The sequence below is a fragment of the Schistocerca piceifrons genome, chromosome X (genome assembly GCF_021461385.2).
Source record: "Schistocerca piceifrons isolate TAMUIC-IGC-003096 chromosome X, iqSchPice1.1, whole genome shotgun sequence".
In the NCBI taxonomy this organism is placed as follows: Eukaryota; Metazoa; Arthropoda; class Insecta; order Orthoptera; family Acrididae; genus Schistocerca; species Schistocerca piceifrons.
The window spans coordinates 110439202-110456479 of record NC_060149.1 but is presented as its reverse complement, the minus strand read 5'-3'; the positions used below and the strand labels follow the sequence as shown (position 1 = coordinate 110456479).

Below are 17278 nucleotides of genomic sequence, written 5' to 3'. Positions count from 1 at the left end.
ATTTTATGCACACATTGAACAATGATTTTGTTTCAGCCATGATAAGTTATAATGTGGTTGTTGGAGATACACTAACCAAAGTAGTGATTAATGTGTATCACCAAGAATCTGTATTTGCGAGTCGTCCATTTGTCATTGGAATGGCAAACATCTTCGTAACAGCACCACTTTGTTTGTACCGGGAATTAGAGAAATTGAGCAAAATTTCATTTGCATCTCTTGTGTGTGTTGGATTTATCCTGATTGCTGTTATTGCAAGGATAGAGCCTTTGTTGGAGGTAGTGTAAGTAACATTTAGAATTCCTATTTGCTTCTAGCAGTAGATGGTAGTGCTGAGAAAACACACACAAAACTTATAAATGTAGGTGTAACAGTAAAATATTGTAGAAATTATCATTGAAAATATGGTCTTTAAATGTTATCAATTTGCTTTCAGGAGTGTATCTTCTTTTTTGTAAGTTATGACATGGAGATGAGGTGCCATTTTTATTTTCTTCTTGGATATACATTAAAGTGTGGAGGATGGTGCACTCTCTCTCACCCATAACACTAAGATTTATGCAGGCTGTTGAGAGAGTATGCTTAATCAACTCTACTTTGAGAAACCTCAATCACAAAAACTTGGACTGTCATTCATCTTGCAAAATTGAAGAAATTCACTTCCCTTGTGATCACAAAATATGATTGCAATGTCTTTGGTGGAGGTATTTTGAATTTGTTTTGGGAAGGTGATACGTGCTGTTCTCACGTCATTCCCTGATATAAGGAAACAAGCATCTGTGGAAGCTCAAGTAGCATTAAATACATTCAGATCTGTTGAATCCTAGGATCCTGAGCTGAGATTTGCAAAAATACTCAACAAGTGGAATGTTGTGAACTCCATAAAGTGGGATTACTGTTTAAACTTCCTGAGCCATCAGGATAACTTGTCTAGAAAAGTCCTCATCCTAAAAGTGAGCCGGCCGCGGTGGTCTAGCGGTTCTAGGCGCTCAGTCCGGAGCCGCGCGACTGCTACGGTCGCAGGTTCGAATCCTGCCTCGGGCATGGATGTGTGTGATGTCCTTAGGTTAGTTAGGTTTAAGTAGTTCTAAGTTCTAGGGGACTGATGACCATAGATGTTAAGTCCCATAGTGCTCAGAGCCATTTGAACCTAAAAGTGAAAATTAATGGATATGGTAAATAGATGATCTTATAGTAAAGGGCCTTGCAGGGATAAAAGTCTAGTTTAGAGCTTACTCATGTGTAGTATTTGGCATGGGTAATGTGTCCCTTTTCTTGTTGGACCAAAATGATTAGACTACCAGTTGTTGGGGTGGATTGTGTTGGAGTACAAACACCTAACCTACAGAGAGATAGCTCTGGTGGAGTTGTCTTGAATACTGTAACAAGTAAAATGTACAGATTAAGTGTCAATGTGTTGTCATAAAATTGTAGTACAAATTCGAAGGGTCATGGAAGAGTTAAAACAGATTTTGGTTTCTGTAAAATGTTTTACATAATGGGATATTCCTTGTGGAAAGAGCCACTCCAAGGCAGTGAACCCTTTGAAAGATGAAAAACTTGGAATATTCATTTACTATTAAATTACACAAAAATGTGATTCATGAAGGGTGTTGAATTGTCCAAAGGCCAATAAAATATAGGGACAGTTGTAAAGATCTTGGCAGATTGGGTCGAACTTGGTCTTTCCTAAGCAAATGCTCTACTGACTGAGCTATTCAGGTACAACTCACAGCCCACCCCCAAAGTTTTACATCTGCCAATACCTCTCTCGCACCGTCAGAGCATCAGATAAATTCTCCTCCATACCTTAAGGGACTAGCACTCCTGCAATAAGTGATATTTTTGAGAAATCGTAGGGTATCCTTTCTGCCAAAAGTTAGTGCTAGAAGGCTTGTAGAACAACTTCTGTTATGTTTGAAAGGTAGGAGAGAGGTACTGGCAGAAGTACAGCTGTGCAGGTGAGTTGTGCCCAGGTAACCCAATCATTAAAGCATTTGCCCACAAAAGGCAAAGGTTCTGGATTTGAGTTCTGGTCTAGCAAACAGTTCCTATTTGCCAGAAAATTTCAAATGGGTGCATGTTTCGGTGCGGTGTAAAAATTCATTCTGGATTGGGACAGTTGTCTTGTAGGAAAAATGTTGGGAAAGTCTTGTATGAAATATGCAGAACATAATGAAAAATGTTGCATGGAAGAAAATGGTGGAAGCCACATTTTTCAAATGAGTGTAAGTTTTTCGAGCAACTGTATGGTGTGGAGCACAGTAAAGCAATTTTAATTGAACAATAAAAGAAATCTAGCTCTGAAAGTAGTCTGCTTATAATAGGGTCTTCACATTGGCCCAATGGAGGAAAGCCCATCAGTAAAGTAGTTGCCAGTACGTTTGTTACCTTCACCATATAAGATTTATGAAAAGACAAAAATCTGTAGAACAGCAATGTGTATCAGAAAAAGTCATTTAGTAGGTGAGAGAACACCATATAGATCATTGTGCAACTTCTTTCTTGTGACAGCACATGTTGTCCATCATGTAGAGCTTTATTGTTAAAATTCCGGCAGCGCATTTTCCAAAAAGCAGTACAGTACTCCCTCTTACTTACATGGTGTGTTCAAAAGGTAAGGTGACTTTATATTTTTATGAAAAAATATTTATTCATCAGTATCCATGTTGTCCTCTTCAAAGTAATCCCCCTCAGATACAATATACCTGTGCCAGTGCTTCTTCCCATCCTCAAAGCACTTCTCATAAGCACTTTTTGGTACAGCCTTGAGTCCTTCCAGCGATGCAGTTTTTATTTCCTCAGTTGTTGAAAATCTTCGGTCTTTCATAGGTCTCTTCAGTTTTGGGAACAGGAAAAAGTCGCAGGGGCCAAATCCGGTGAATATGGTGACTCAGGCATGATTGTCATGTTGTTTTTGGCCACAAAATCTCTCACAAGAAATACTGAATGAGCAGGTGCATTGTTGTGATGCAAAAGCCATGAACTGTTTTTCCACACTTCGAAAAGTTTTTTGCATATTGCTTCTCACAAATGGTGCATAATCTCAGGGTAATAATCTTTATTGATTATATGAGATTATATGATCTAGAGGCAAAAATTCATGGTGCACTGTGCCACTGTAATTGAAAAAAACAGTGAGTGAAACTTTGGCATGCTTTTTCGGTCTTGGCCCTCAGGGATGTTTCCATTGTGACGATTGGGCTTTGGTTTCAACTCATAAACATAAACCCATATTTCGACACCAGTTATGACCCTTTTGAGCAAATCGAGATCATCATTGATGTCATTCAAGAACCCTGAGCGATGCTCATGTGACGGTTCTTGTGATCAAAATTGAGAAATTTTGGAACAAACTATGCTGACACACGTCTCATCCCCAAAACAAAAATTACATGACACGAGCCAACCGATATGCCAACATCCTCAGCAACTTCTCTTACAGTAATTCAACAGTTTTCCAAAACAATTTTCTTCACAGCTTCCACATTATCATCTGTTGATGTGCTGGGATGTCCAGAGCCAGGTTCATCATTAGCATCTTCTCGGCAGTCTTGGAAGAGCTTGTACCACTTATAAACACTTTTTTCCTCAGAGCAGACTCACCGTATGCCACTGTCAACATTTCAGGTGTTTTAGAGCACTTGATTCCATTTTTCACACAAAATTTGATGCAAATGTTTCCTCCAATTTTATAATAATAAAAAATTGCGGATGGCCAGACAGAACAACTCCATTGTCTCAGATGAGGTCAGTGTTCTAACAGTTGCACTACCTTTTTTGGTAATTCTGTTGTATAATGCTTCTTCATTTATGGACAAACTGTTTCAGGTAACTTGCTGAATATAACGTAGGTTCCCTCTTCATTTCCCACACACTGAAGACACCTGCTAATGACTCTTGGAACTCTTATGGTCACTTGCAGTGGAAAACGTTGTTCCACTTTTCATTGCCACTTACACTAAGACACCCATTAGTGACTACTGGACTGAGAAAATGCTGCTGTGCCCCTTGCCTCAATTCCGGACTCCACATTCAACTATCCACCTGAAACCAATGGATGTTACTGTCATGCATTGACACATGATGCTTGTGAAAGCAGTAAACAATAACCATGTATTGAAATGTGACAAGGTACTGTATTAATCCCCTTTCATTACTATCCACTACTCGAAGTCCTCTAAGTAATGTTTAGTTGTGTAATACACATTACTTGTGAAGAATATTTTAGCTGTCTTTTTGAACAATGTCTTTTAGTAATCTGTTCTAGGAAAGTTCTTGTAGGATGTAAATATTTTGGGATTAAAGGAGACCACTCACCGAAAAGCAGAAGCGTTAGATTGTCGATGCACACACATGAAAGAAAGATAACTTGCTAGCTTTCTGATCCGTTGATGAGCTACTCTGGCTCATCAAAAGATAACACCAGAAACTAGAAAGCTTTCTTTCTGTTTTGTGTGCCTGTTGTCAAAACAATGGTTCTGATTTTTGGCGAGTGGTCTCCTTTAATCCTAAAATATTTTTTAGTAATATTTTTCACTTACTTTGGCAAGTTACTACACAGTTTTATCCTCTAATATAAAACTGTTTTTTTGTATTTTGTTTGTTTTTCCTGGTGGGTAAATGTAGCTCTAAACTGTCTCTTGTTTAATAATTATAAGTAAAACAGTTAGTGGAGTACTTAGTACTTTCCCCTTGATACACACCACCAATTTGTATAATTTACTCGCCTGGTGCAGTAAGGCTGCCTAATTTTTGAAATAGCTCTTTACAGTGAGCCTAACACTACTTTATTATTCTTGTGGCCCTTTTCTGCATTAAAAGCATTGTCCATGTTTTGTTCCTGTGATTCCCAAAAATAATGCCATAGCTAAGAATTGAGTGATTGAGGCATAATGTCACCACAAGACATAGGTTGTCATTACATCCCTAAAACCTTCGTGTTTGCTTCAAAATCTATAGATTTATCATCTGTGCTTAGTCAGTTGCTTCTCTCTTTATGCTGGAATGCATACTGTCAGTTTTCTGTATGTTCATTGTTAATTGTTACATATTACCAGTTGTATGTATTCTTGAGGGTTTCATTTGTTTTCTCTAATAATAGTTCAGATTTTTTATCAGTAACTTACGTTGCAGTCATGGGCAAAGAGAACTTTCCTCCATGTATTACATTAACTAGAAAATCATTGATATATGTTAAGAACAGAACTGGACCTAATACACTACTCTGAGTACAACTTAATGTTTATATATTTCTCATTTTACAATTGTTTTTACTCAAAATTTATCAGCAGATGTATGAACAGTCTGCACTTTTTGCACCATGTTTTCCAAGTAGCACTGAAACCACTCATTCATTATTCCCCTTATACCTTGTGCTTCTAGCTTGTTAAATAGTATTTTATCGTAAACGCTATCAAGACTTCGACAAGTCTAAGAAAATGCCTGAAACACAATCATCCCTATCAAGAGCTTAAAGTACCACTTTTTTGACCTCTCCAGTAGTCGATATTGTAATTCTTCCACTTCTGAAACCAAGCTGTGCTTTGAAACTCATGAAACTTAATAGCCTCTGTAGTGATTGTTTCAATTATTTGTTAGAATGAAGACAGCAGTGAAACTTGCCTGTGGTTTTCAATACTTTCTGCATTACCCTTCTTTAGCAAGGGCACCACTTGTGCTTGCTTTACATATTCAGTTAAAAACGTAAACTAAAAGATTCATTTATTATGTTTGTTAATGAGGCTTGTATGCTATCTATGCATACCTTCAGAAGAGAACCTGGAACCTCATCTATGCCTGCTGACTTCTTATTTTTTAATTGTTGTACTGTCTTTCTAGCTTCAAGCCCTTTCATGGGGAAACGTTGTTATGCTTACTGTGTCTGTCAGTGTGGGTGATAATTTGTGTTTTAGGAAAATTTTGCTGCTGCTTCTCCATGATACCAGAGAAATAATCATTTACAAAATCTGCTAATTCTTGAGAAGTTTCTATTATTCTATCCTAATCTTTGATTTGTATGTTATCCTTGTCTGCCTTTACCAGTTTCTAGTTTTTTAGCCTCCCATATCACTTTGCTTTTATTGTTTGCATTATATTTTAATTTTTCATTGAATGTTTGTTTTTACCCTTATGACAGTATGCAAGGAACTGAGGATTAGTCCTTTGCTTTTGCAAAGGATGACGACTTCCTAATACCCACAGTTATTCAACAGTTTTCCTTAACTGCAGCAGTAGAAATGACTACATTTGGAAATTTCACCTCAAAATTAAATTAAACAATGTGTGGTTTAGAGAACGTAGCATCTATATTGCTTTCCATATACACTTCATCCCAAGTCAGATTTTCCAGTGCCTTTGAAAAAGTGTGGATCGTATGATCTGAGGAAATTCTTTTGTAGGCTTGCAGTTTTGCAGGTTTCACTGAGCCTGTCTTCAGCTTTATTAGCTGACAATGATGATTCGAAATGCCAGTATCACTTATAAATAGTTCACAATTTTCTCTGTCAATGTCCATAAATACATGGTCTAAAATTGAATCGGAACTTTTTGAAACCCTCGTAGCAGTGTTTATCATTTGTGCCACACTGAAAGTGCTCAAAACGTTTAGGGGCTTATTACTAATGTCACCCTCATGACCTATGTTAGTATTAATGTGTCTACATATTATTATGCTAGTTTTGGGGCTAAGACCCTTTCCAGGACTTCAGTTAGTTTTGTGAAGAAAGTTTCCACATCACCACTAGGTGAACAGTAAACGCACAGAATGATTAACTTCTCATAGGTATCTTATCTTTGTAATTGCAATGGCTGATGATTCAAGGTGTTTATCTACAGTAATTGTGGTCAGATCTTCTCTAGCTTTGAATTGTGTGCCACCGCTGATAAAGATAAACATCCCCCACCCTTTAAGGTAGACCTGCAGTAGCATCTTGCACATCAATATTATGATAGCACTATATGCTGCAAATCATCTTCTCTACCCCAGTGCTCTGTAATGTGTACTACCATGCTACTCAGAGTGTGTAAAAATAAAGTAAAACAGCTTGAAGTTTGAATTAATGTACTACACTATTTGACAAATAATAGATAATTTTGGGGAAATATCTGTGGTACTTGCACACTCCAGTGTGACACATTCTTCTTCCTGCATATACAGTACAGAAGTCCCTAAGATAGTTGAAATCCTTTTAAGAGAAGGGAACCTGTTGTCATGGTTTATAATAAAAAGCAATAGATCTCGTACTCGTGACAGGTATTTCACCATGTGTAGCCCCATAACCACCCACTATATTCTCACTAATCAAATCCACCAACCTTCCTTTCTGAAACCTATTGAGATGCAGTCAATGCATAGAGTAACACCATCTCCCGGCACCACTGCAATGTGCCCTCGTCTAGCAGTCATCAGTGCCATCTCCAGCTTACCACTGACATACCGTACAGTACTGTGAAGACGAGGCCAATAATGCTGCTGTAACAGCCCTGTCGTGCTCACATTGGTGTTCCAGTTAGGGAAGCTATCTTATTCAGGTCACCACTGACGTTGTATGCCCTGTCCTTATATAGGCTATACCCTGTTCCACTCACCATAACTACTTGAATATCTGTTGTGAAATCCTTACATGGAGGGTCTAAACCCTTAATCATCTGATCCAGCACAGCACTCGACTTGAAAATGCTGGTGACCTGCTACTCTTCCCCTAACTTCTCCTGCAACAGAGAACTTACACCTCTGGCATGACTGCTACTTAGTAGCAGTCTTCTCTTCTTAACGTTAGTGTTATTCTTCAGCTTTCTAATCATGAGCAGAGTCTGCTGCAAATATCTTACCCCTACATTACCTTGAGGCTCCTCTCCCCTCAACTCTAGCAGCTGATTGCTGGAAGTAACAACAAAACTATCAGACCACATCCTCCTCCTGCTAACCCTTCTACCAACTGCCAGTTGCCAACCACTACCTTCCCTCATCCTCACAAGCTCTCCTAGCTTGATCCAACTGTGCCTGAAGGGCACACGTCTTCCATCCATGCTCCTCTATTAATTTATTCCTGCTGCAAATTTTGCAGTTTCATTCAGTCAACAGGCACTGTCTACAACAGAGCAGAAACACGGAAGTAACAGATTTTGTAATATTTTCAGAGTTCCTAACTAGGAGTGAATTACTTAGTTCCACCTGTGTGCTTTGGAAGTTTAGTTTCTGAATCCCTGCATGATAATCCAATTTACTAGACACAGTTCTCAAATTTTTGTCAGTGTCTACAGTAAAGTTTCGTAGTGCATGTCAATAGTCATTTGTTTGTCTGTGTAGTGCAGTTTTCTATTGTCTTTAGTATGTATAGGGACTATGATTGCTGTGTGCAGGTGTGAGCTAAGTTGTTGAGACTTTGCTTGTAGCTCCAGGCTTTGTTGGCTTTGGTTAGACAACTTGAGGCTGCAGTGGATGGGCATCAGTGTTGTGGACTGGCCATGGGATCCAACGTCAACTCACAAGCCCGCCGATCAGTCAGTATCAGTGGCCAGCCCAGTTACTGCCAACATTGAGGTTGACTGCTCACGTGTGGTAGAGTGGGAGGGTGTGGCGGGCTGCAAAAGACTTTCCGAAGGACCGAACTTAGTCTGACAAATAGGTTCCAGGTGCTACTGTGGCTGACAATGCCCCTCAGCAAGTTGCAGTCACTTCGCCTGTTTCAGAGGAAACCTCTCAGCCTGCAAGATCCAGGCTGTTACAGAGTGTAGGGTTATAGGTAGGTGGGAGCTCCAATATTAGGTGCATTCTGGGGCCCCTGAGGGACATGGCTACAGAGGAGGCAAAGAAAACCAGTGTGCACTCAGTGTGCATACCGGGTGGAATCATTCCAGATGTGAAACGGGTCCTTCCGCATGTCATGAAGAACACAGGGTGCAGCTAACTGCAGATGGTGGCTCGTCAGTAGCAATGTGTGTCACTTTGGATCCGAAGAGATTATGATTTCGAGCAGCTGTCAGAGGTGGTAAAGACAGCAAGTCTGTCTTGTGAGAGGAAAGCAGAGCTGACCATTTGCAGCATAGTCAACAGGACCGAGTGTGGACCTCTGGTACAGAGCTGAGTGGAAGGTCTGAATTGGAAGCAAAAAGTTTTGTGACCATGTAGGCTGCAGATTCCTTGACTTGCACTGCAGGGTGGTGGGGATCCAGGTTCCGCTAAATAGGTCAGTAGTCCATTACACGCAGGAGGCGGCTACTCGGGTAGTGGTGTGTGTGTGTGTGTGTGTGTGTGTGTGTGTGTGTGTGTGTGTGTGTGTGTGTGTGTGTGTGTGTGTGTGTATGTAGAATTGTCATAACTGTGTTGGGGAAAGGAAAGCACTAGCACTGATCCTGAAATTGTTATAGGCACTTAAAGCTGGCCATAAAGACAGAGGCAAGTTGAGCTGAAGTTTTTGCGAAGGACCTAATAGTATAGAGAAAGGATAGGCTAAATATCGTTGGCAGTGGCGTGTGTGTTGCTGTTAGAAGTAATCTTGTAGCGAAATTGAAGTGGATGGTTCCTGTGAGTTAGTATGGGCAGAGATCATTCTTAGCAACCAGAATAAAATAACTGGATCCTTTTACTGACTTCCCAACTCAGATGATAAAATTGCAGAACAGTTCAAAGAAAAAGTCTAATTTCTAGTAGATACCCAACTGCTACAGTTGTAGTTGATGGCAACTTCAATTTACCCTCAATTTGTTGGTGAAAATACAGGCTTAAATCCAGAGGTATGCACAAAACATCATCTGAAATTGTGCTAAATGCATCACTGAAAATTATTTCAAGCAGTTAGTTCATGAGCTCACCCGAATAGCAACAGGTTGTGAAAACACACTTGAACTCCTAGCAACAAAGAATCCTGAGCTAGTAATGAGCATCAAAATGGATACAGGGATTAGTGAACACAGGGTTGTCGTAGTGAAATTGTGTACCGTTAACTCCCAAACCCTCCAAAAATATAAGAACAGTATGTCTGTTGAAAAAAGCAGACAAAATTCACTTGATGCTTTCCTGAGAGACAATCTCCACTCCTTGCAAACTAACACTGTAAGTGTAGACCAAATGTGACTTGAATTCAGAGAAATAGTATTGGAAGCAGTTGAGAGATTTATACCAAATAAGACAGACCTGATCCTGTGTGGTACACACAACAGATCAGAAAACTGTTACAGAGATAACAAAAGGCATGCCAAATTTAAAGGAATGCAAAATCCCAAAGATTGGTGATCTTTTACAGCAGCTCATAATTTAGTGCAGACTTAAATGTGAGATCATTATAACAGTTTGCACAATGAAACATTGTCTCGGAACTAGCAGAAAATCTACAGGTGTTTTGGTTGTAAGTAAAGTATGCTAGCCACAAGGCACAGTCAGTGCCTTCTCCATGTGATAGCAATGGAAATACTATCGATGACAGTTCTGCTAAAGCAGAGTTGCTAAATACAATCTTCTGAAATAGCTTCACCAAAGATGAATATTCCAGATCAAGAACAACTGCCAACATGAGTAATTTAAGAAGTAGATATCCTGGGAGTACTGAAGCAACTTAAATCACTTAATAAAAGCAAGTCTTCTGGTCCAGATTGTATACCAATGAGGTCCCTTTCAGAGTATGCTGAAAGCAATAGCTCCATACTTAACAATCGTATACAACCACTCGCTCAACGAAAGGTCCGTACCCAGAGATTGGAAAGTTGCACAGGTCACACCAGTATTCAAGAAAGGCAGTAGGAGTAACATGCTTAATTACAGGCTCAATCATTGTCAATATGCAGCAGGATTTTGGAACATACATTGTGTTCAAACATTATGAATTACCTCGAAGATGATGTATTAACACGAGCCAGTACGGATTTAGAAAACATCATTTTTGTGAAACACAACTAGCTGTTTACTCAAACTATCAACAGAGTGCTATCAACAGAGCATTTCAAGTGGCTCTCATATTTATAGATTTTCAGAAGGCTTTTGATGCCGTGTTCCACACAAGCAGCTTGTAGTGAAATTGCGTACTTACGGAGTATCATCTGTTATGTGACTGGATTCATGATTTCCTGTTAGAGGGGTCACAATTCGTAGTAACTGATGGAAAGTCATCAACTAAAACAAAAGTGATTTTTTTGGTGTTCCCCAAGGTAGGCCCTCTGTTGTTCCGTATCTATGGAATCTATTTGGGAAACAATCTGAGCACTTGCCTTAGGCTATTTGCAGATGGAGCTGTGTCTATTGTCTAGTAAAGTCATCAGAAGATCAAAACAAATTGCAAAAAGATTTAGATAAGATATCTGTATTGTGCGATAATTGGCGAAAGTGAGGGGTCATCCACTTGAGAGCGAAAAAGAATCCATTAAATTTTGGTTACACGATGCATCAATCAAATGTAAAGCCTGTAAATTCAACTAAATGCGTAGGGGTTACAATTATGAACAACTTAAATTGGAAACATTCAGAAAACATTGTGGGAAGGTGATCCAAAGACTGTATTTTATTGGCAGGACACTTAGAAGATGTAACAGATCTACTGCATACACTATGCTTGTTCGTCATCTTCTTTAGCACTGCTGCACTGTGTGGGATCTGTACCAGATAGTCTCAACGGAGTACATCAAGAAAGTTCAGAGGAGGACATCACATTTTGTATTATCAAGAAATTGGGAAGAGTCATGTACATGATACAGGATTTGGTGTGGACATCATTAAAATGGGTGTCTCTAGTTACTGCAAGATCTGTACATGAAATTTCAATCATCAACTTTCTCCTCTGAATGTAAAAATATTTTGTTGACACCCACCTACATAGGGAGAAACTATCATCATCAATAAAATGAGAAAAATTGGAGCTCAAATGGAAAGGTAGAGGTGTTTTTTCCACAGACTGTTAGTGGAATAACAGAATTATCACAAAAGTGGTTCATTGAAACCTTTGTCAGGCACTTAAGTATGATTTTGCAGTGTAGCCACACAGATTTAGATGTAAAAGGGCCTCAGCAGTCACAGTACAGTCTCCCCAACTCCTGAAACAACTTACCAGAGTTCCCACAATCGCTCCCACTACCCACTTTCCTATAACAGCTCCCAGAGAGTCCATTTGCAGTCAAATAATGTGTGTAACAAAGAAAGGAAAAAGCTGAAATCTGAAACACTAAAGGAGTATTATGAAATGTATTCAGTTTTTCACCATAAAAAGAATGCAACATTTGCTAGTGTGTAAAGTTCGTTACTACTGCAAGGCAATTCGTATAGGTCAAGTGTATGTAAACAAACATTTATCAAGTCGCACGTAACAGCAATTTAAACCAGCTCACTATACTTCCTACACCGAACAGAGATGCGAACCTTCCCTTGTGTGATAGAAAAGATAATAGTGCGCCTATTCACTACAAAAAGTATTCATAAAATGTCTGCAGATATACATGGTTCATTAAAAGCATTAAGTTCAGTATGTAAACAAGTCAGACGTATAAAACATTTATTGAAAAGTCACTGGACCGACAAACCTGCAATATAATTTACACTAAATGTACTATGAAAGGTATTCAAATTGTGAAGACAGACAGAAAAGAACATAGTTACAGTCAAAAAAATTATGATAAAAACTTTTTACGAGCACTACAATCTTACTTGTTACTCGGCTGCCATCTTCATTTGGTAAGGGTCCTCAGTTTAAAATACTTGAAGCTCTCTGGTTTTATTTCCTTTATGACAAATTGACTTGGCTGCTGCATATGATTTAAAAGGAAGAGAGCTTAATTCATTTATCCTCAACTGCCCTATCAAAAAAAAAAAAAAAAAAAAACTGAAGAGGCAGGGTATGGCTTTTCTAAAGCTAAGACATTAGTTGGATCGTAGCCTGACTGTATACCTGCTTTATATAGTGCAGCACAACCTTCATGTTTGAAAACTTTGATTTTTGTACTATACAGTAATTAAGATAAGGACGTTTACAACAGATAATCAACAGTGTTGCATTCATCTGCATTTTATGGTCTAAGTATTTTATAGTGATCATTACTGATCACTCATCAATTTAATCAGAAAATATTCTGTATTACTTTTTCCCATTTTATTGCAAATAAGTTGTTGGTAATATACACTAGTGGAATTGGCCTGGTCAAATGACACAAATTATCAAAATATATGGTAATACTTGCCTACATCTTAAAACAAATGTGTTCGTATTTGTGAATTGAGGTGTAAATACTCAATTTATGGTGATCTTTGACATTACTGTGCAGAATAAAAATCTTACCAGTAAATTGCTTATGGATATTCAGTTTGCTCATGATCTTAAAGATGTGTGGTTTTATATAATTCACTTACCCATTTTTCAACTGTTGTGAGTTAAGACAGACAATCAATGTATGAAAATTACCAATAGGTTGCCCATAAATTTTTTTTGTAGTGGTATTTCAATTCAGCCATTCAAATGACATGAAAATACTACTTTACAGAGCCTTAAATAACGAAGGTATACTGCAGTGTCAGGGTACATATTTTGATGTGAGTGCATTTTTTCATTCATTGCAACTTTATAATTTTCTGCATCTAAAAACTTGACTGTTTCATCCTAGTCCTTTGACACTTCTTTTGGCATCATCTTTGGTTGCCTGCGTTTATTTTCGTAATTTACTGGCCTTCTAATCATTTTCTATTCCTTGAAACTCCATGGCCATCTGCATTTTCAATCCCGTTTAAAGAGATGTTTTACACATGTCACTGCAGCCTGATTGTGATGATAGTCATGCAATACTTTTTTACAGTTTCCTCTTCATTCAAATCCAAATGCCTGCAAACAGACCTGGCCTTCTAATAATTTCCGGGTATGCAGCCGGATCCCGTCGACATTCTGCCACGATATTTCGGCCCAGAGACGTCCGGCCATCATCAGGTGAGTACACAACTACTGAAGAGCCCAGGTGCAGTCGCGGTATTTATGCCGAATCTCGCGCATGCGAAATGTACTGGCATCCTACAGCGCATGCGTCAGGTGTTGACATGCGCAGCATAGCCGAGTTGTACGTGCTGCCCTTGGTGGTGAAAAAAAAGGTTCATCTAGTCATTGAGTATCGAATGACACTGTCGATTCCGCTGTGATTGTATAATTTTAATAACAGGATTCCAATTTTTATCCAGCTGAAAGCCGTTGTCACGATTTATAAGATTATTGGCAGGACGTATTTCCACTGATTCCTTGATTACGGAATCCCAAAAACCGGAAACCGGGGCTAAAATTTTTGTTCCATTGTATTCCATTGAATGTCCCAATGAAATACAGTGCTGTGCTACTGCCGATTTTGACGGTTGCCGCAGACGGGTGTATCTTTAATGTTCTATACATCGTTCATGGACAGTTCTTGTCTGGCCAATATATGCAGAGCCACATCCACAGGGAATTTTGTAGATGCCTGCTTTCTTCAGTTGTAAATCATCTTTAACGGATCCAACCAGGGCCCAGTTCTTTGCTGGTGGACGGAAGATAACCTTGATTTTATTTTTCTTCAGTAATCGGCCTATTTTCGAAGACACATTCCCGGCGTATGGAAGGAACGCAGTTGATTTAAAGTCGTCATCTGCGTCCTCAGTGCGTTGCTTCTTGTTATGATAGTTGCGCATGGCCTTCCTTATTTGGAAGGGAAGTGTAGCCATTCTCTTTGAAAACCTTCTCCAAGTGTTCTAATTCTGCGTGGAGGTTTTCATCATCCGATATTATATGCGCTCGATGTATTAAGGTACTGAGAACACCGGCTGTTTGTGCTGGGTGATGGCAGCTTGACGCCTGGAGATACAGATCTGTGCGAGTCTGTTTCCTGTACACAGAATGTCCTAATGACCCATCAATTTTACGGCGTACTAGCACGTCTAGAAATGGTAAAGTGCCCTCTTTTTCAATCTCCATCGTAAATTTGATGTTCTCATGTAATGAGTTTAAGTGAGGAAGGAATTTCTCCAGTTCCTGTCTGCCATGAGGCCATACAGCAAAAGTATCATCTATGTACCGCCAGAAGACCGTAGGCTTTAAAACAGCAGACTCAAGTGCTTTCTCCTCAAAGTCCTCCATAAAGAGATTAGCTACCACAGGTGACAAAGGGCTCCCCATGGTGACGCCGTCTGTTTGTTCAAAGAATTCGTCATTGAATAAAAAGTACTTTGAGGAGAGTATATGTTCAAACAAGGCCGTCATTTCTGCACTGAATAAGTTACCAATAAGATGTAATGATTCCATTAAAGGCACTTTGGTAAAAAGTGAGACCATATCAAAGCTGACTAATAAATCCGAGCTGCTAAGCTTAACTTCCTTCAAGCGACTGACAAAATCCTCTGAATTACGTATATGGTGGCAACACTTACCCACATACGGCTTTAGTAATGAGGCCAGATATTTTGCTGTAGAATAGGTCGCAGCACCAATATTACTCACTATTAATCGTAGTGGGGCACCATCCTTGTGTATCTTCGGAAGACCGTAGAGTCTTGGTGGTACTGCATTGTGTGGTCTCAATCTCTTGATAACTTGTTCAGGTAGAGAACAGTCGTTCAAAAGGGTAGTAGTTTTCCTTGATATTCGGCTTCTTGGGTCCTTTTCAATTCTACGGTACGTAGAATCATTTAGCTGACAATATATCTTTTCGTTGTAGGCTTCTCTTGTCAGAAGAACTGTGGCATTACCCTTATCCGCAGGCAGTACGACTGTGCTAGTATCTTCTCTCAGGCTGCGGAGAGCAGCTCTTTCAGCTGGCGAGATGTTACTCCGTTGTGGCGCACATTTCAACAACGTTCGGCAAGATTCACGTCGAATTTCGTCTGCAGAATCCTCAGGGAGACGTCTAATGGCTTGCTCAATGGAACTGATGAAATCCGTTAAAGGCAGTGAGGCAGATGTAGGAGCGAAGTTTAAACCTTTCGCAAGCACTGACATCGTTGCATCGTCAAAAGATTTCTCAGTGAGGTTCACCACGGATCATCCAGTGATAGCTTCTTGCGGCTTTCGTGTTACGAGTTGGCTAAACTTCGCATTTTGCCTGTTTGTACTGTCCCTGTGAGCCCAGTCTGCCTTGGCCCAGGATACACCGTCAATCCAGTCCCAACTAAGGGAAGAACATCTTGCTGCAATCTTCAGATGTAAATAATATAAATTCCTGGCGACAGCGTCTAACTCAAGACGCGTAAAACGGATTCGTTCTCTTACTAAAGCCAGACTCTCCTTGCGTTCTATATATCACTGAGGACGCAGATGATGACTTTAAATCAACTGCGTTCCTTCCATACGCCGGGAATGTGTCTTCGAAAATAGGCCGATTACTGAAGAAAAATAAAATCAAGGTTATCTTCCGTCCACCAGCAAAGAACTGGGCCCTGGTTGGATCCGTTAAAGACGATTTACAACTGAAGAAAGCAGGCGTCTACAAAATTCCCTGTGAATGTGGCTCTGCATATATTGGCCAGACAAGAACTGTCCATGAACGATGTATAGAACATGAAAGATACACCCGTCTGCGGCAACCGTCAAAATCGGCAGTAGCACAGCACTGTATTTCATTGGGACATTCAATGGAATACAATGGAACAAAAATTTTAGCCCCGGTTTCCGGTTTTTGGGATTCCGTAATCAAGGAATCAGTGGAAATACGTCTTGCCAATAATCTTATAAATCGTGACAACGGCTTTCAGCTGGATAAAAATTGGAATCCTGTTATTAAAATTATACAATCACAGCAGAATCGACAGTGTCATTCGATACTCAATGACTAGATGAACCTTTTTTTTCACCACCGAGGGCAGCACGTACAACTCGGCTGCGCATGTCAACACCTGACGCATGCGCTGTAGGATGCCAGTACATTTTGCATGCGCGAGATTCGGCATAAATACTGCGACTGCTCTTCAGTAGTTGTGTACTCACCTGATGATAGCCGGACGTCTCTGGGCCGAAATATCGTGGCAGAATGTCGACGGGATCTGGCTGCATACCCGGAAATTATTAGAAGAAGAAATATGCCGGGAAAATTTCAGAAGTCAGACCTGGCCTTATCTAAAGGGTCAGTATAAACAGATTCATGTTCATGATGTAGTGATGGTGTTTACTAAAGGTAATAAAGCCATCGAGAACGCTAAGAGCTTTTGTCCTGAAAAGAACAATCGGCAATTGCTAGCATATTCCTTAGACAATGGCTGGACATAATTTAGTTCCAATATATGGGTGTAGATGGAATAATGGGCAAAGTTAAAACTGATTGCAAGTCATGGTCTGCAAAAGTACACAGCCCGATA

General features: G+C 39.6%; 1 protein-coding gene across 2 annotated transcripts in view; it reads left to right on the top strand.

The window, feature by feature from the left end:
* Window positions 1–17278, top strand: part of LOC124721912 (putative sodium-coupled neutral amino acid transporter 11) — an 80292-nt gene that overhangs the window by 24892 nt on the left and 38122 nt on the right. For both annotated transcript variants that reach the window (XM_047247067.1, XM_047247068.1), the window contains exon 6: window positions 37–283. In XM_047247067.1, coding sequence (XP_047103023.1) covers window positions 37–283 — 247 coding nt within the window. The remainder of the gene's footprint in view (window positions 1–36; window positions 284–17278) is intronic.